The 21,387-nt window shown below is 38.1% G+C and overlaps 1 protein-coding gene across 1 annotated transcript in view; it reads right to left on the reverse strand.

Annotated features, from left to right (window-relative positions):
• Window positions 1-21,387, reverse strand: part of EYS (eyes shut homolog) — a 1,269,973-nt gene that overhangs the window by 774,915 nt on the left and 473,671 nt on the right. Inside the window, exon 18 of the mRNA XM_075126509.1 lies at window positions 19,828-20,027. Coding sequence (XP_074982610.1) covers window positions 19,828-20,027 — 200 coding nt within the window. The remainder of the gene's footprint in view (window positions 1-19,827; window positions 20,028-21,387) is intronic.

Here is a 21,387-nt window from a genome sequence, read left to right on the forward strand (position 1 = left end):
CTAAACCACTAGTCAGTCTGGGACTGTGGCCTCTCTATCAGTTCGAAGGCAGTGTAGCTGGGCTTATTGGTTGCCTAGCAGCAAAATTAGTCACGGAGGAGGCCAGAAGCTGGTGCTAGCTGGTGTGGTACCTGACAGATTATTCACTGCACTATCTATGTGTACTATGTTATATTAGGGCCTGATTTTGCAAACAGATAAGCATTTCATTATCTAAATACTCATGATTAGTCCCACTTAACCCATTTATATTGTCCTGTTGTTAGGAGTATTTTTCCCCTTGGGTTACAACCCAGAGAATTACAACACAAGTCTAAGTGTAACCTTACTACAGCATTCTGGGAATCATTGCGAACAGCTCATTATGCAGCTGCAGTTAAAAAAAACAAACAAGATGTTTGGGTGCATAAGCAATGGGAAGGTGAATAATATGGAAATTATGTCATTACATAAATGAATGGTGCAGCTTCACCTGAATACTGAGCACAGTGCTGCTCACCCCATTTCACAAAGGATAATGTAGAATTAGAGGGGGTTCAAACAATGGTGACAAGAATACTTCTGGGGCTGGCAAAACTCTCTCATGAAGACAGATTGAAAAGACACCAGACATTAGAAAGGAGATAAGAGGCAACATGATAAAAGTATGTAAAATAATGAATGTTACAGAGGAGGTAGATTGAGAGCTTTTGTTCTCCATCTCATTACACAGGAACAAGGAGATGGTTACTGAGATTAAAAGGTAGCAAATTCAAAACTGAGAAAATGAAATACTTTTGCATACAGTATAGTTAAACAGCGGAACTCACTGACAGAAGAAATGGTTAAGGCCAAGAATGTGAGAAGATTCAAAAAGAAATTGGAAATAGACATGGATATTGAGAATATCTAGAGTCATCAATTAATGTTAACAAATTTGTGGAAGGACTCATGCCTCAGTATTTAAGCTAATGTCTAACTATTAGAGATCAGGCTGAGAGTTAATTGGCTAACTGTGAGGAGGGCAGATTTCCTCACATCTTTTTACTGGGTACTTAACACCTTCTTCTGAAACATTTGTTCACAATCAGAGACAGGATACTGGATCAGATGAATCTCGGGTCTGATCCAGTATAGCAATTCCTATGTTCCATTCGCTCCCGCAAATGCTATAATATTTAGATACCAGATACAGATAGCTATATATCAATATTTGTGAGAGACACATTTTGAAAAAGATAAAAAGTTATACATCAGTACTTAATAGTAGAAAAAAATATTTTTCAACAACTCGAGTGGGGAGCTTTTTGTAGTATATACTCAGTATAATTTCTCCAAATTTGGTCATTTCTACAGAAAGCAACAGTAAATGAAATAAATGTAAGCTAGAAAAACAATATTCTGTTATTTCTGACAGACTAGCTGTTATTACCTTGTGTTATACTACTGTAACTGCTGAGGGAAAAAACTTATCCCAATGGGATAAGCTCCAAGGTAAAAGTATTAATTCTCCAGTACAGCTGAACAGAAATTTTGCAGTGAGTAGTGACCTTTACTAGTGCCCTGTGTAACTGAAGTTCAGTGTTTTAGCATGAATCCTTATTCCAAAAAGAACTGTCATAACTAATATTATGAAAAGAGAGAATGTTTTATGTCTGACTACATTAATATATACATTTGGGCAAGACTTTTGCAAAATTTTAGTAGAATAAGTATCATGTCACATGGGGGCATAGAATACAATGGACACTTTGTGTGTGTGTGTTCAAACATGAGTAAGTACAGCAGTTCAAATTACAGACCAATTTTTTTTATGGTGAAAAACACTGTCCTAGTGCTCTACACTGCCCTTATGGGAGATCTGGGTATGATTTCTGGCCCAATCTCTGGAAGAGATGGGAGAGTTACAGTACAGAAGCAATCTATTCAGTCCCTGGAAGGATAAATAAATTAGACAATTGGACTAAAAGCTACATTTTCAAAATGCAGCTTGAAAATGCCTGACTAAAATAGATAAATATATCTAACTGTGTAAACTAAGCAAGTTGGATTGCTAATATAATTGCAAGCCGAAAATTTCAAATGGAAAAGAGAGGGAGCTCCTAGTATGCTTTGGAAAATTTTAGACCAGTGAAGGGATCATCTAAGTAACTATTGATATAGTTGTATAAATAAAGCAAAAAAAAAAAATCTAAGTTATTCAATTTTGTTGCTAAGAGACTTTTACAGACACGGAGGTCCTCAGCTGATATAAATTGTCAGAACTTCACTGAAGTCAATGGTGCTATGGCAATTTACACCAGCTGAGGATCTCTTCCCCACCCACTACCCCCTCCCCCTTGTTTTGAAAACTAACAAAGAGGACTTTCCAAAGGGCAAATTTATTCAGAAGAATATTACAGTAGAACCTCAATATTACAAACACCAGGGTTCAGAGTCGCAGCTGTGTTAGTCTGTATTCGCAAAAAGAAAAGGAGTACTTGTGGCACCTTAGAGACTAACAAATTTATCTGAGCATAAGCTTTCGTGAGCTACAGCTCACTCCGATGAAGTGAACTGTAGCTCACGAAAGCTTATGCTTAAATAAATGTGTTAGTCTCTAAGATGCCACAAGTACTCCTTTTCTTTTTGCAAACACCTGGGTTGCAAACTGACCAGTCAAACACATGCCTGACTGGTCAAACACATGCGTCATTTGGAATTGGAAGCACGCAATCAGGCAGCAGCAGAGACACACATATACACATACATAAACTACATGGTAAACTGTCGTAAACAACGACAGCTGTCGTAAACTATGAAAAAAATAAAGAGAAATTAAAAAAAATATATAACAAAGTAAGGAAACTTTCTGTGCTTGTTTCACTTAAATTAAGATGGTTAAAAGAATCATTTTTCTTCTGCATGGTAAAGTTTCAAAGCTGTATTAAGTCAATGTTCAGCTGTAAACTTTTGAAAGAACAATTATAACATTTTGTTCAGAGTTACGAACATTTAAGAGTTACGAACAACCTCCGTTCCCTATTGGTTTTTGGACCTGCCTTTTGGACAAGGCTGAGTATTCGCTCCAACTAACAGACCATTCCTTACACAGTAGCTATGTCATGCTCGCCAACATTTTCTAATTTTTCTTAGGTTGGGGAGCTAAATTATTTACTCTTTTAAGGCTAAATCCTGCAATTTTTTTGCCATGGTGCACTAGAGAAAAAGAGAGTATAGGAGGAATCTCTTCAACATGTGAAAGCAGCAGAGCAAGATCTCTCCCTTGGGTGAATTTCTGGACCCACTGAAGTCAATGGGAGTTTTTACATCCAGTGTTTCAGGGAACATCCAATCAATTCACCACCCCCTCACCTAGATTCTAAGGCAGTGATTTTCTACCTTTTTTCATTTGCAGACCCCTAAACATTTCAAATGGAGGTGCGGACCCCTTTGGAAATCTTAGACTTAGTCTGCAGACACTCAGGGTTCTGTGGATCACAGGTTGAAAACCACCATTGTAAGGGATGTGGTCTTTCATCTAAGAGTCATGTTCCATTACATTTGTATATGACATACAGCATTAAAAAGTTAGCAGCAGCCACTAGCTGGGGGTAAACACTTCCTTGCCAAAGGGGAAACAAAATATGCCCATTAGCACAATGTACTGCAAGCTCTGAACCATTCTGCTATTCAGAGAAATGCCTCTCTTAGTTTCCTAAGAGAGGAGCAGAAAATGGCATGCAATATTTGACTTGATTTTAAAACAAAATTTCATTTTTAAAAATGCACCTTATTCCATGAGCAATCAATTAATGCACTATGTGACAGCAAAATTCCAAGAATCAATCAGGCAAATGTAATTTATTTAAAAGTGATTGGAAGATATACAAATCAACAACACTTTGTTCATCAGAATTTTCTACAGAATATCTTATACATATTAACACTAACAACTTACTAATATATAATTATAGGATCAAATTCTGAGGTGGAACATGCAAGCACTTGTCAAAATAACTTCTGCAATATTCCTTGCTAAATAATTACTCAGGGCAAATATTGAAAATGTGGCCTTTATTTGTGCACATGCAACTCAGTGCTTTAATCAATTGGATGAACAATTTGATGTGAATTTTTTGTGCTTTCAATTTACAGAATTTACACTTAAAATCCATATTTATGGAAATTGAGAACAACTGTGTTTTGCATATGCAAAGTCTATAACTTGTATATGTGAGTGACAATATGAAACAACTGCTTGAATTCAAAATGAAGCATATTGTAAGTTATAAGAAAATGAATATCCTCCTCCCAGATCTATCTGGTTGGTTTGTTTGTGTCATTCCATATGCAATACAACTAATCCAATTAGTAGTGGGCAGCTCTATGATATTTTCTCAGCAATTCATCTTTTTAAAACAATACTTCCGTCAATTATATAATTTGATATAGTATTTCTGGCAGATACCATGTAATCCAAAGTCCTTACCTAACTGGGAACTTTCATATACAGTCAACATTCAGAGGTACACACAGTTCAGAAATTGTCTTTCATTAATAAGAAATGTTTAAACATATTATTGTTCATTATTATTTAAGTATAATCTATATGCTTTGTCTTGCTATTTTTGCATCTCCCCGGCATATTTTGTCCTAGAATATGTAATCATCTACCTTATACTGTTCCAAAAGACATTCAAAAATTTTAATGACCTGTATCTTCTGTTTGAACTAACAATTTTTTATGCAGAACCATAGTCATGATTTATTTTTCTATCTTACAGGCTGTCAGCGATAATACAGTGATATCTTTGCTGTGTTTGTTCAAATCATGACAAAAGTGACAGGTGGGTTGCAAAACAGCATACACCAGATTTAAAACAATCATCTCCTATCATATATGGTATATGACAGTCTAATTTAATAAAAGCAAGCATCCCCAAGCATCTTTAAATTGACTTTAAAGAAAAAAAGTGTGTTAGTATTCTACTATAGATTTAACACTATCATACAGTTGCCAATTATGAGCTGTAGCTAAAATGACCCTTACACTGATATTTGTGGCATTTGTATGAGGACCGTACTTAGAATATGGATTAGAGCAACAGTATGACAAATGCCACAATAATTGTCAAGACTTTAACAGTAACTACTCATAAAAAAGTTTAAAATACTATGTTATTAAAGTATTTGAACCATTAGTGTAGTGTGCGTTAGTATTTGTTATAAGATTATGATGAGTAAGCAGCGCATAAAAAGTTGTACTATATACAGTGTGAGATTTTTAAATCTTGTACAGGTGGTGCACTTTCCCAAGCTATGTGTTTTGTGTAATGTTGCATTAAATATTCTGTGTGAGGCAGAAAAATACTGAAACATTCTGTTATAGGCATCTGGCCAATTGTTCAGGCACCATGTCTTTTATAATTGGTTATGTGAATGTGATACCCAATGGCTGTTCTTGTGGTCATGTTAGGCTCTCATTTCACACAATTTCATAAAGCCAGAGACAGCCTTACAAGAAAAGAAGATATGGCAAAGAAACAGGCATTCTGGGTCTGCTCAAGCAATGAATTTTTAAAAGGTTTTCTTAAAACAACACAATATGTCAATTGGCAATATCAGTTCACATATGAGCTTTAAAATCTTCTTATTTCAAGCCTGGGCAGTTGGGTGATTTGTTCTAGATTTTTTTTTTTTTTACTTTTGAGCACCACATTTTCAGTCATTGTCATTACCATTTTTATAGACAATGCTAATCCTCCAGCAAACTCTGTTTTGCTGTTATATTTCAGAGGTTTATCACAGTAAAGCAAAGGGATAGTTTAAACTAGATATAGCAGTGTCATTTAAAATATCACTAGTACTAAGTGAGAACAAAGAATATGCGTATGGTCCAAAATGAGAGAAAAATATGTTTAGATTATGCTTTCTAATTATGTCTTTCCTTCCTTTCCCACATCTTACTCACAACCTCTTATCTATCTAGAATTTTCCTATTGGTTCCCCTTACTACTATAGGGGGCGGAGGGAATGCTCCTCTAGGTATGTAATAAAGGTTTGACTTAAATGTTTGAATGTTGTTACAAGCAGAGTTAAACATTGTACGGGTTGAGTTAAAACCTCATTAAAAATGTGTGAATGTGCCCTTCATTTAAGATCGTTGTGAGAGATAGTGAAGGGGACACATCCAAACAAGACATAATGGAGACTGTTCAGAAACTAGCAACATGTGGGTGGAGAGTTCCACTGGGCATTGCTCTGACCAGGTGAGTGGATGTATCTGTGGGTGAGGAAAAGCCGAGCTGGGGAGGGCAGACAAGAAACAGAGAGACTCAGAGTCAGGAAGAAAGCCAAGCAGCAGCCTGTAAGCATGGTGTCACTCTGGAAAAGTATAGTGGAAGGATCTGGGGTTGGTGCTAGCTACAGACGCTTGGGGCTGTAAGCAAAGTAGCTATCCGCTATTTGTTGGGTCCTCCTGTTTTTGAAGAAGCAGTTCTCTGTACATTCCTTGTAAATAAACAAGACTGCATCATAGCAAATACCAGAATCCATCATCAATTTCTGTTCCCAACTTGAACAACCACAGGGCCCTGAACTTTGGCTAGTGGCTTCGATCAAAAGGGGGCAACAATATCAATGTAAAAACCCACTTTGGGAGCATAGATGTTCTTGTATTTTTTTTTCTCAGAAGCACTAATGAAAGCTGCAATTCTATCAGATATGTTGAAGGCACTACAGTTTGTCTGATTACAGATATAATTTGATTGTCCCGGACCTCAGCCAGATCCTGCTGGCATTGATCTAATATTAAAGTACAGACATGGGGGTAACCTCTCTAAAGTGTTTTTTTCTCATGTTGTCTATTTCAAGTTGCCTTTTCTAGTTATAACAATACCCAAGTAAGTGAGGAACCATGTGAAATTGATCCAGTTTGAATGAACAGGGATAGCATAGGTACAAATTAGTAAAAGCTATTAAGAAATAGCACAAGTAAGGAAACTCTTACCCCCATCTACCCTAGTGTTTTTGTTTTGTTTTTTAAAAACAACCGTCCCCCCTCCACAAGTGGTCTAGAACTTCTCCAGCTATAAAAAAACAATTACTTCTCTACAATAACAGTGGTTCTTTGAGATGTCATCAGTGTGGATCCCTCTGTAGGTGCAGATGCACATCATGTGTGAGAGTTTGAAAACTTTTCAAGAGCAGCATATGTGCATGCTCCTTGTGCCTCCTTATAGCACAGGAGCATAAAGGGCAGAGCAGCCACCACCCTCTCTTCATTCCCTCACAGTTTAGAGCCTGTGGTAGCTGACGACTCTGAAAGCAAGATGGGTTGTGAGAGCTACACTGACTACAATATCTCAAAGAACCACAGTAACTGTAAAGTAAATAATTCTTTTTTTGAGTCTGTGTCAGTGTGGATTCCATTGCAGATGAATGGCAAGCTGTATCTCTTCATAATTGTGGGTAGGAGGAGTATCAGCAGCATCAGTCACACATGAGTGGATTGCTCCACATGACAGCCTTGCAGATTTCAGAAACTGGCACATTTCAGAAACAGATGAAGGATGTAGCTTGGATTCTAATGGAATGAGCTTTAACTGTCAGTGGGAGAGGTACACCAACCAGCTGGTAAGCAGTCAGATACAATGTGTTATTTTTTGAAAGTCTTTGCAATGCAATAGCCTGACCTTTGGAGCAGCCACCTATAGCCACAAAGATAAGATAGGTGGTGGGTGGCTAGGGCTAGAGGGGGCTCAACCCTTCCTCAATCTATTTTCTGAGTCACCCCACCACCTATGTGGCTGAACAGGTCAGCAGGTGAAGCTCCACCTCTGACAGTGACAGGGCTAGGAAGGGAACAGGGTAGGTGTCCCAGGGGAGGGCCATACCTGTGTCCTTGATTCCTGCCAGGTGGAGCTTGATTCCTCAGTCTGGCGGGGGGACTGGCTTCTGGCTCCTAAGTGGTGGTTCCTGGGAAGGTTCACTGTGATGGGACAAGTGTCCTGGGGGAATGGGGAGATCCTGAGGCAAATGGGGGAAGGAGAGAAATGGGGAGTCCTGGGAGAAGGCAGGATCTGGAGGTGATGGGGAAGTTAAGTGGAGTCCCAGGAGAAGGTGGGATCCTGAGGTGATTGTGGAGGGAAGAGTGTCCTGAGGAAAGGGGGAGATCCTGAGGTCCCATGCCCTGTGGTGCCGGGCTAGGAAGGGAGAGTATCACGGGGAAGGGCACTACTTGTGCCTGGATATATGCATCAAGTGATGCTGTGGTGGACTCCCCCAGATCTGTGAGCAGTGAGAGCCAATGGGCCAGAGCAGGGAGCCGGGCCCAGCCCTGACAGACAGCAATAAATAAGTCAGAATAGATAGAGGGCCCGATTTACCACATTTCAGGTCACTAGGAAGTTCTCCTATACTTCAGGATAGTCATCACTTTCTCTGATCTCTTGATCTGGTCCTTCATTCCCATTCCTTCAGTTTCTGGTCCAGTGTTTCTCCAATTTGGGCCATATTCACTTGGATTCTCATGCATGTTCCCATTCCGTATGACTTACTTTTCTCCAATCAGCTTTTAACACATCACACATATGTCTTTTTATGTAACCCTTATATTATGCACACACAAACTTCAATTTACCCAACATTCGCCCTCCCTTTCTTTTTTTTTTTTTTTGCGGTTTATGTAGTTTTTATGTCATGTTGCTTTGTGGGATTCCCATAAAATGTTCCTAAAGGTTTCCATAAAATGATAAAATGCTTCGTTACAGGATGTTACAGGTTTGTGGTTTTTTACCTCAAATCTTCCAGCATAACATGTTACCTTTGTTCTTTCAGCAATAACATAATTTTAGGCAGATCAGCAATTCTATGTAAAAGAAGAATTGGACAAACCACATTAATGCCAGCAAGGCCTTGACCTAAATGTTATCTCATGTAAACTCATTCACTATCCATAATTGCAAATCACTAAAGTACAGCTATCAAAACTTTTAATTTTACCATTAACAAGCCTTTATTTTATATTTTAACATCATATTCAATGTGCGTATATCACCATACCACCTTCATCTATTTGACGGAAAGGGACTTATGCATGAAAACTAGAGATGTGTTATGGAAGTGGTTTCAAATACTGATGAATATCGGAATTAAGATATGTTTTGATATTTCAGTTCAAGGCCAAACTGTGACTGTGGTTGTTGTTTGGATTAGATTGTACCTAATCTAGGTGAACTGTCTTTGTGAGATTTTACCCAAATTTAAAATAGTGGAACTCTTACCAGATCGATTACTTTTGTAAGATTTCCAACGTCTTCTGTCAAAATCTCATGCAAACATCTGTTCTTACAGGATTTCAAGTATATCCAAATTGGAAAAGTCCCATGCAGATTTTGAAAAATTAAAGTGTAATAGAGAAGTTGATCTCCAGACTCCAAACTGAGTATTCTTTGAAAGGATTTCAGATGTGAAAACACAGATTTGACTCATCTGTAACAATATCATTATATTATTTGAGATCATTGCATGGAAATTAAGATTATGGTGTTTATTATTATTTATTACAGTGGGTCTAGAGGACCCAGCCAAGGTCATGGCCCTGCCGTGCTAGGGACAGTACAGATGCATAATAAGAGAGAGTCCTGCCCCAAAGAGATTACAATATAAATACACAAGGCAGACAAACATTGGCAGGGGTAACAGGGCATAGAGAGGTGAAGCAACTTGCCAAGGTTACACAGCAAGTAGGTGGCAGTTCTAGGATTAGCACCCAGGTCTTTCTGACTTCCAGTCTAGTACCCCGGCCACTTGACCACATTGCCTCCTATGCTTATAACTACTTTTTGCACTTTCCAGTCTATGTGTATGTGTGGCTAAAGCACTGAAGTTGGAGACTTTTACCAGCAGTACTAGCAGGCAGCATATGTCCCCTCGGTATCCTTGTCAACAGAGATGTGAGTATAAAGGGGAATGGTCACTGCATCGCTCCTTCATACCACCATCTAATGAGTATCTGAAATACCAGGGAAGGTGGGATGGTTGTGGAAGGTATATGTACACAACACACTTCGAAGAACAACAGCTGGTTTTTCTCCTTCAAGTGATTGAGCACACATATATTCCATTGTAGGGGACTCATCAGCACTTTCCTGGCATGTGGTGAGACTTTGGGATTACTTAAAGGGAGATGGCAGCACTGATTTGTTGAAGCTCACATCTGCTTGGGAAGCTTGAGTAACTGTACAGTGTCTGGAGAAAGTATGTGCAGATACCTATGTTGCAGTTTTACAAATGTCCACTATAGAGGACTGATCGAAAAGGCTGATGAGGTGGAATGAGCCCTACTGGAATGGGCTGTTATCCTCGGAGGAGGAAAGACATCAGTCAGAAATGCAGCTGAATATTTGCTGAGCTGAAACAGGTTGCTCTTTAATCCTTTCAGCCCATGCTATAAAAGTCTAGAAGATGATCTGAAAGACTTAGTGTAATCCAGGTAACCTGGATTTGTGCTGGAAATGGCCCACCTTGATCATCATACACATTGTAAGGAGAGTGATCACTTTACATAAGCTATTACCAGCAGGAGAGTGGGGTGGGGGGAGAGAAAACCTTTTGTAGTGATAAACACCCATTTTTTTCATGATTTGTGTGTATAAAAACAAACATCTTCTGTATTTTCCACAGTATGCATCCAATGAAGTGAGCTGTAACTCACGAAAGCTTATGCTCAAATAAATTGGTTAGTCTCTAAGGTGCCACAAGTACTCCTTTTCTTTTTGCGAATACAGACTAACACGGCTGATACTCTGAAACCTGAATATCCAAAGTATACAGATTTTCCTTAGCCTCGCTAGAGCAAGATTTTGGAAAGAATACTGGTAGATGTACAGTATGGTTGAGGTGGAATGCCAAAACAACTTTAGGCATAAACTTGGGGTGTGGGCTAAGAGACCTTTCCCTTGTGGAATACCATGTAAGAAGGGACAGCTAGTAGACCATGAAGTTCTGACACCCTTCTTGCAGAGGAAATTGATACAAAATGCTGTTTTCATTGATAGCAATGGTAAAGATGTAGATGCCAAAAGCTCAAATAAGAAACCCATTAAGCATGAGAATACTAAATTCAGATCCCATAGAGGTTCAGGTTTAGACATAGGAGGGTAAATATGAATAAGTTCTTCTAGAATTCTGGATACTAAGGGATATGAAAAGATAGACTACTCATCCACAGGCAAGTGTAATACTGAAATGGCTGCTAAATAGACTCATAAACTTATAGAGAGACCAAAAGATTTCAGATGTAACAGATAGTCCAATATATGTCTGATCTCTGTGTGACTTAGTGATGACTGGTGAGATTCAGCTCAGACGGAAAACCTTTTCCATTTTGCCACTTACTTGGCTTTGGTGGAAACCTTTCTGCTGTTGACCAAAATAGGCGGGATAGCTTGAGAGCAGATTTTTTCAGCATTACCCAGCCAGGGATCATCCAAGACTAGACATGGAGAGAATTGTAGGTTAGGGTTAGGGTTAAGGTTGCATTGTTCTGAGAAAAGAAATTCTCAACCAGAAGTAGAACTATGGGTAGTCAATTTGAGAGTCAATGTAGGTCTGTGTACCAGTACTGCCTTGGTCAGACAGAAGCTATCAGGATCAAGAAATTGCCTTATTTCTTTTCAGCTTTCTGATTACCCTTGTAATTAGAGGAACAGAAGGGAACATTTACAGTAGAAGACTCATCCAGGGAAGAAGAAAAACATCTGTTTTGGAGCCCGGGCTGTGATCTGCTCTGCAACAGAATCTCTTAAATTTGTTATTCAGGTTGGTTGCAAAGAGGTCTATTACTGGGTATTCCCACTGGCAGAAAAATTCTTGTAAAATTTCTTTCTTTATAGACTTGTGATTGTTTGTTAAGTACTGCCACAGTATTTTTAACTCCTATGAGGTAAAATGCCTTTAGCACAATGACAGATTTCAGAGTAGCAGCTGTGTTAGTCTGTATTCTCAAAAAGAAAAGGAGTACTTGTGGCACCTTAGAGACTAACCAGTTTATTTGACCATAAGCTTTTGTGAGCTACAGCATCCGATGAAGTGAGCTGTAGCTCATGAAAGCTTATGCTCAAATAAACTGGTTAGTCTCTAAGGTGCCACAAGTACTCCTTTTCTTTTAGCACAATATTATTCTTTAAGTAGAAGTTCCACAAGTGGATTGCTTCTTGCCAAAACTAAGTCAACCTTGCATCTTCCTGCTTGTTCAGATAAAACGTAGCAGTGCTGTTGTCAGTAAGAACTTGAACCACCTGATTCGTGATGGCCATGTTGAAAGTCTCACAGGCCTGAGAAATGGTTTCAAGATCCAATATATTTACATGGAAGGAAGCCTTCTGCAATGTTCATAGTGCTTGAGCCTAAAGGTGCCCTCAGTGGGTACTCCAACCTATGATGAATAAATATGTTACAAGAGACATTACTGGCTCTGGTGGTAAGTAACGAACCCCCTTGAAAATGTTCTGGGGATCCATCTCATGGAGGTACAAAACTCAGCATGTCCAGAAAGGACCTGCTTGGATGGTACACTGAATGAAGCCAGGCCTGCGGACTTCTGAGGTGAAATCTGGCATGAAGAGTCACTTATGTGCATGAGGTCATGTGTCCCCAGAGCGGAGGCCAGAATGCACTGTTGTCCTCAGGTCAGACTTGCGATTTTCACAAAGGATCTGCCTTTTGGAAGGTAAGCCATTGCCATCATGACATTAAGATCTGCCCCTATGAAATGTGTGTGTGTGTGTTGGTATAAACGTAGATTTCTCTACATTAAATTTAGCTCCAGATGAGAGAACAGACCTATGGATGATGATGATGTTTTGGATGTGTCCCTCTGACATCTCCCAGACTAACCAATCATCCAAGCAGGGAAATATTTTAATTCTGGAATTCAGAAGATGGGCTGTATTGCTGTCATATGCTTGATAAACACCCTTGGTGGTGAGAACAGACTGAAGGGTAGCACAGTGTACTGCTAGTGCAGGTTCCTGACTATGAATCAGAGATATTTTCTGTGGCCCAGATTTACCCTCTCACCGCAAATGGGGCAGGTGTCAGGAGAAAGGATTAACCACACCATGCTCATGGTTCTGTGAAGGAGTCTCCAACTAATATCCCCGGCGGGCCAGGGGACCAGAGTGGAATGCAGACTGGCCCACCTGGGCTCCTCACCCTCTTGGTGTCAGAGCGGGACATGAGGGTGAAGAAGTGAAGGGTGTGGAGCCTATGTACCGCTGTTTCCTAGGTGGGGTTGAGAGACAGACTGGCTTCAGATTATGCAGGTGGCTCAGGTAGTGCGGAGGGGGTGCCTGGGGAAGCTCGCAAGGCAGGGGCCTGATGGTGAGGTCCCCAAGGCCTGGGGTGAGGGATGGGTGGGGAGCACCCTCACACAAGACCCACTGGAGGAAAACCTGAGAAGTTGGTGGTAAGGTTGCCCACCCTTCCTGGTGTATACGCTGGGGGACACAAGGGGATGGAGAGTCCCAAGCACTGGCTGAGTTCCAGGCCATCCCCACAGTCCCTCCAGTTGTACGGGCGAGTCATAGCAGCTGAGTGAGCAGCCTGGGTCTGGCTGTTTGTTTACCTCACAACCAGAACCCTTATGGAATGAATACCCCCATGGGACCAGTGCAGTGCCCACAGCAGACCAAACCCCTTCAGCTCTCTCCCCCGCCCCCAGATAAAACTCAGATACTATGCTAATTCCAGGGGTGGGAGTGGAAGCTAATTTCCTGCTGCTTTTCACAACCAATCCAGACAAAGCTCACCTCCTCCCTGGGTTCCCTGGGTGCCCAGTGTGAGAAACCGGAGACAGTTGTGCAGAAGGCCTGAGCTCTGACAACTGAAGTTGTCTGGAGCTGTGCTTTGAACATACAAAGTGCATTAAAAATGCAGTATTCTGAAAAATCAGCCCCTAGGTGTCATTCCCAGCTATAAAATGGGAATAATGATGTCACCTAATCTCATGGGGATGGGAGAGGGGCTGTGAAGATTGCTTCACAAATATTAATGAATTTTTCAGACACTATGGCAGGAGCACCACAGAAATGTCAATGAGGAATTAATATTTTTGTATTCAGCAGGGGATTTGGATGGTGCGTTGGTTAAGGACCGGGGCCACACATTAAATGAGAAAGATAAAAAGAAATACTGAATAATTGCTCCACCACTGAGTGAGGCTAGAGTCTTGTGGAAAAAATAGTATGTGATCATGTAATTAAAGACCAACATAACACATAATTTTCAAAGGGGCTGAATTAAGGTCACTTGGATAACATTAATTCTGGCATTTCTTAACTTCTAAGCTCTTGACCTTGCACTCTTAGCATTCTTTTACTGTAGTTTTTTGTATGTTTATACATGATGTGTGAGATAACTAGCCCTACAAGCAAGCTTCGTGACAGATTTATATTATAGCAGATAGAATGAAAAATTAATTAAAGTGTTTGCCTTTTTTTCAACTTAAATGTAAGCTGTAAGCACAACAGACTCAGGAGATATGCTAAATCTATGCACAAAACTGCCTATTTAGCTTGCCAGATGCTTCTACTTAATTCCCACCCCCCCATCTTTCAAGGTTCTGTTACAACACCTGCTTACTCGCAATGATTAGGTGCTCCAGACACAGAATCTATACAGGCTGGTGGTTAAGCTACATGAAATACAGAACAGAAAAACAAGGGTATACACATAAATCACAAACAAAACATGTAACACTATTGTATAATTCCACATAGTGCATTTACTGCAAATATCATCCAAAACATCACCAACATGTTTCACTTATTTCTCCTTTTCTTTGCAGCCCCTGGGAAGCAGGGCTACCAGTTTGCTTACTTTAAATAGAAAGAACTCCTTAATGTCCATGGGCCTGGTTCACCACTGTATTATTCCAGTATTATGCAGGTTAAACTCCATTACTTTCAGTGTAGGGACACAATGCTAAATCAAACTGTGTCTTGGGAAGAATTTGAAAATATTTAGGTATGTGTTCGTTATTGAAAGAGTTTGTGGAAGTTCCCATTCACTTTAAGGTTCTCATTCTTGAGGTGATAATATTAATGAGTAACAAATGAAAGCTTTCATTCTCTATAAATATCAGGTATTGTGATATCAAGAAGTATGTATACATTCAAAGATAAATGTCTTACCTTCCTAGAGAAATATAACACTATAGAACTGAATGCGGTCTCTGCATTTATGAAGGAATCCTCTGAGTGGGTCACAGATGACATCATGGTTTCCCCACCATAGAATAGATATGTATTGTCAATACAACGTTTGGTAAAAATATTTATTCCTCAACATTGAAAGGGTATTTAAAATGATATAAAATGAGAAATATTTAATAAATGTGGTAAATACCTGGAATATACTAAAATATATATCACAGAATCATAGAATTTATGTCCTGATCTAGCAAATCACTTAAGCACATAAGAGGAGTAAAATATCTATTGTATTCGATCATCCACTCTATTGCTCTCTGCATTCACTCCTCTAGATTTTTCTGCTGTAGGGCTAGCTTGACATACATAACCTGCCTCATTTCTTCATGGGTATGATTGGGAAGGTTAAGCTGTAGTCAGGGTGGCTAGCTAAGATCAGCCGGAACATCCTGATATTAATAAACAAGACTAAATGTAAAATAAACTAGAGGTCTGATTATGCATGAATAGTGCATGGATAGAGAATGCTGTACAGGGATTGGTTCTTGCAATGTAGCCAAGCCAATCCCAAAATGTGTGATGCAATGTGTAGTAAATGCAATGTGATGTGTACATGTATATAAATGAAGAGGTTTTCTGTGTAACTTTGGATGTGTAGCACACCCTATACTCACCCCTTATGCTTGAATCTGATCAACTCACCATAATTTGCTGTATGCCAAATAAAGATACCTGAGTGACAAAATCTGGAGTCGAACTGAGTTTTTGGGAAGCAGAATTAAAAGAAGTCTCAAGGGAATCCTTACATCTGCCAAACTGTCCCAAGTGGCGAGTGCTTTCCTATTGCTAGCAGTGTCTGAGGCTGCCGTTTACTGCAGCTCTCAGTTGGAAAATGCCAACTTTTTTATTACAGCTCCATGCACCCCAAAAACACTCATAGAAACAATTATAATATTTATACCCCTTGCAACATTTTAAGGATGTCCCTTTGGCAGGATTAAGTCATCATACTATTTGTAAAGTGCTTTATGATCTTTGAATGGAAGGTGCAACACAGAAGTGCTAAGTAGTTTTAATTTTAAAGCCTCTCTTTCATTACGCAAAATTTTTTTACTTCATATTATGTAGCTTTCTTAGGAGAAGTGCCCAATTCTCCTGTCTTACTAACATTGGTGTAAACCAGGAGTAAATTCATTAAAAAGTTGGAGTTTCACATAAGAAGTAAATGGTATAAACTGAGAGAAGAATCAGTTCTAGATTGCTCTCCTGACCCACCGCTGTGCAAAATGCCAGTGCTGGTGCAAGTCTCCTCAATTTCTGTAGCAAATGGTGTTATCAGAGACACAGTCTGAAATACTACCTTTCCCTGCCTACATGCTGTTTTGGAAGGAAAATGGAACAGATGCACAGTCCTGTATTAGGGACCAAAGATAACTCATATCTTACACAAATTTGACTGCTATAATGTTACTCAGGATGAAATTTTACATATTTGCATTGATGCAATAGGTAATCCAACTTGTACAGATACAGTAATCTAACTGACAATAAGAACCATGATGTTCTTTCTCCTCCTTTTTGCACTGCCTGACTCCTTTTACAATGAGGCATGATGAGGCTGGAATGTAAAATGTTGTATAAATCTTTTATTCCATCCCATCAGGTAAAGCACAGATCAAATACTGCCCCTTGTCCTTCTGTGTTTCTGAACTGACTGAAAATTTCTGAATTCTGCTTCTCGACAATACGATGAAGCAAAAAATGCTCAAGCAGTCAAGAAAAGAATCTCATTATATGGATTTCCATCTATTTTGTGTGTGTGCTCGCTAGAAGCAGAATGCTGAGGAAGTTACATGCAGTGCTTTGGAGAGAATACAGCATTGATCAATCAAAGGCTACATTTTGCAGCAGAAGCACATTTAAGTATCATTCTTTTTCTCCTATATTACATTGCATTTCAATTCCTGCATGATGCTAAGGTGTTATATATTATATGCATTAATAACATATCTTTCTAACTACCATTTAGTTCCTCCTCCCACCACAGTAGACAGCTCAAGTAACTAATATAAAATCAATATTACATATAAAGATAATTGTTGCTCAATTTAGTAACAGCTCACTCTTTATGGCTAGTTAGTCAAATGCCTATCTTTTCCATTTGCTTTCATAAATATATGGGAACCTGATTCTGTGGAACTCTATGGGATGTAATGGATAGAAGTCTACCTTCTTTCCCTCAGACCCTACTGACGGCCCTTTGCCAGAAGTGTGTGAAGTTGGTGAATCAGAGAATTTTGGGTGTAGGAAGGCAGGTAGCAGGGGACCAGATGCTTTCTGCAGCCTTATACCTCATTGATGCTCCAGTTTTCCATTTGGAAATCCAATGGAGAGTGATGCTTGAAATAACATTAACTCACACCAGATCCCTTCCAGGGCTATGACTGCTAAGCTTCAGGAAAACTTGGGACCAGAAGGGCAACATTTAACATGAATCTAAGTTAAATATTTTTATTTTCTAACAAAAACAATCTTTAGAAATGTGTCTTAACTATCCCCAATGTGTTACACAAAGTGTAATGTACTCAGTATTTTGGGTTCACAGAAGTTTCCAGTACACCCTTCCCTCCTGGGTTCACATGAATTCAAATCCTCTGAGGTCTGAGTTAAAATGAAGCCAACATCACAGATTCCACCATGTGAACTTACACCAGGTTGACAAAAAAATCCATAACACATGACATACCATCCCTATGATTTTATAAAGGAATCATTTTGAGCCCTTCGGATTCCTCGGATTACTATTCTTTCTATCTACTGTCCTTCTGCAATATTAAATCAGTGCAATAGCAGTAAGTAGTGCCACTTTAGTTTGGACAGATGTTTGTTTTCATCCTGAACAGCTGAATTTAAATTTTGCTTTAAGTACACAATAAACAAACAAACAAATAAATGTTTAGCTTAGCTATGGAGTCTTTAACAATGCTTCCATGATAAAGGCAAGAAAATTGAAATTTGCAGCACTGTTTAATAAAAAAAATCACCCTTAGTTATCATATAAAGCAAACAAACATAATGTAGTATATTAAAACAACACTACAATGTTATCAAACCTTGTATTCACAAGATGTGACCAATTACCACCTTGACTATTTTGCTTATATGTTGTACCCTGTTCCCCTACTCTTTGTCTTAGAAGTGCCAAAATACTGTTGTTCTCATTGTACTTCTGCCCTGATGGAAAGGTGAGCTAACTGGAAACATCACAGGAGATGATATTCTGCCAAGATTCCAAGCCCACCATTGTACACATGAGAGTTCTGAAGGCATAGCTGAACCAAACCTCTGAACATTTTGAGGCTCATCAAACACTAATAAAAATTGCTTACCTAAATAAAAAGACACCCACAACCACAAAACAAAACAGATTGTAAACACAAAACGGCTAATTTAAAGTTAAATTAAACTCTTAAATAACACCAAAATACAAACAAATATAAAGGTTGAAACCCCTCTTTACTTCCAATTGTGTCAAAATTAATATTACAGGATTTCCAGTTATCTGAATCATACTGAGTTCAATTTTACTTTCAAATTTTACTTTCAAACACTTGAATGCAACTTTCACTTTCTTTGTATATGTGCTAAAATATATGGAAATCACAGTGTTAATTAGATGATAAACTTCAACCTTAACTCTGAGTTTCAATGCCTTTGTGAGTTTAAGACAAACACTTAATGTTACTTTAACATAGTTTGTTATGGTTTAATTCAATGTAAATACATTATAAAGACAATAAATTTTTATACATGGTTAATAATCTCCTCAAAAGTGGCTATTGTTATTATTAACAAAAGTATTAATGGCATTAAGCTTTGCTTCAGGCCATAAACCGAATACCTGATGTTGAACATCTTTAGATGTATGCCTTAGTACGGTTTTAGTGCTTCATTGCCACATAGGTTTATAATAATTTTTATCAGTCTTTTTTAAATTTCAATTAGTGTAATAGTCAAATTGGGCCATAGACTGTAAATAAAAGTCACTATATATACTAATTTTACTAGAGGAAATTTTAAAATATGTAGGATAAACAGCACAAACTGTGTGAAAGCTTCTGTAGACAACTATAACCAGCAAATAGACTATAATTATTTAAGAGGCCTCCCTTCCCCAGTTCAGGCTCTGATACTCATAAATATTTTTGAGCACATGAGTTTGCAGTTTGTTCATGTTATGAAAAATCTTCCACGCACCAATCACAGAAACATATTAAGGATTATTTTCTAGGTAAAGACATCATTTTAAATGGAAGCAATTTAAGAACAACAGTCCCTTGAGGATCTGTTTGTTTATTTTATGCTAAAATTTATTCTTAGAACTTCAATATATTTCAGTACTTTCAGTTTCAATATTTTGAAATAATGTTTTCTTCTTGTGTTAAATATATTTCTAAAAGTTTTAGACATATGGTCTTACCAGCAAAACGAGTTCCATAATTTAAAACATTTGCATTCCAATATAGTCCTTAAAAATGTAATAAATCCAATATAGTTCATATAACACATGTAGTAAAATATCCCCAAATTCAAAACTTAACAAATGAATGTACAATAACTGCTGCAGTTATAAGTAAACATACTTACTGACCTGCAATGAAAAGTTCTTCCAGGACCGTCAACACATATGCCTCCATTGAAACAAAGGGTTGAGTTCAGTGCAGGTTCATTGCAAACGTCAATATCTACTTCACAAAATTCACCAGTGTATCCACTCATGCAAATGCACACAAATGCACTGACCAAATCTTGACAAGAACCTCCATTAATGCATGGAGCAGACTTGCATTCCTAAAGGAGATAAATGATAATGCATTGATAATGGAACTTTAAAAGTACATCATGTATATCCACAGCAATTAAAACAAGAAAGGGGGTTTTGTTTAGTTGCTTATGGGCAGAACAATTAGATTTTGGTCAATCTGATTTTTATAGAGCTCTTGTAACCATATGTTTTCAACACACAGATATTAAAATAGATATGGTTCTATCAATCAATATAGGATGAATACAGCTTCATTTTATAGGTTTTCTAGACAGCCAGAAATGTGTGCTTCCTTTATTAAAATCTCAAAACATGCAGCTGCACCATAGATTTTGTAGTGCTTTCTCTCTTTTTATCTCAGTTCTTATATTAGTAATCATCACTTTAGCATCTGAAATTTCAGAATAAAAGATAAGATAGATAGATAGATTAGATGAAATAAGGTAGGGTTTGCCCAGACACACATCATATTTCTGTGTTAAACCTGGGCTGAACATTGTCCAGACCATCTATGCTATAATTCCTATTAAACACTGCCTGAGAATAAGTGATAACTTCCAGAATTGCCATTAATTGTAAACCTTTACAAATTCAAACTGCAGTGAATTTTTAAAGAGTTCACATAACAAATTCTTCTGACAAAGCTAATGTAAAATCCATCAAATTCATATCAAGCAAACCAGTGACAAATTAATTATTTTGTCAAAATTATAGGAGAGTTGAATTAGTGTAATTGCCAATATAAAAGAGAATTTTGCCCTTGACCTCAGAAACCCAGTTCATGCCTACATCCAATATAGTTTGTTTTGTTGCTACCATCCAAGTAGTCTAGATAAAAGTATGCTTTTAAAAGTGAATTTATTTTCATATTAGTTTTAACTTCTCCAGAGGGTGAACAACTTAAGGATAACCAAGGGCACTTAGTACATTTCCTGCAGGTACTGCCATTACTTTTACAGAATGTAAATGCATATATCCACAGGGAGTTCTATGAAAACTACATGTTTTTCCATCAGCTCTCTAGCTGGTATATATAGAATGATGTATTAGAAAGCATTACATAAACTAATTGAATTATATATCCCATAGGAAGATGGGGATAGTTTGTAGACTACCAAAAATTATGCATACAGAGTTTAGAAAGACTATTTTTAAAGCATCTCAATGATAAATGAAAAATATGTTTCTCTGTTTGTTTTCTGTTTTCCCCTGCATCTTGCTAGTGCTTCTCACTATTTTTGTAGCTTTGATCATAATTCCTATAAAATTAATGAAGAAAAAACTCTACCTCAAATAATAAATAAAAAAAGAAAGCATAAAAAAAACGTACTACGATAGATCAAAATTATAAATGCAACTAGGGATACGCAAGCCTCAAACAGGTGT

This window comes from Caretta caretta, chromosome 3 (genome assembly GCF_965140235.1).
Source record: "Caretta caretta isolate rCarCar2 chromosome 3, rCarCar1.hap1, whole genome shotgun sequence".
NCBI lineage: Eukaryota > Metazoa > Chordata > Testudines > Cheloniidae > Caretta > Caretta caretta.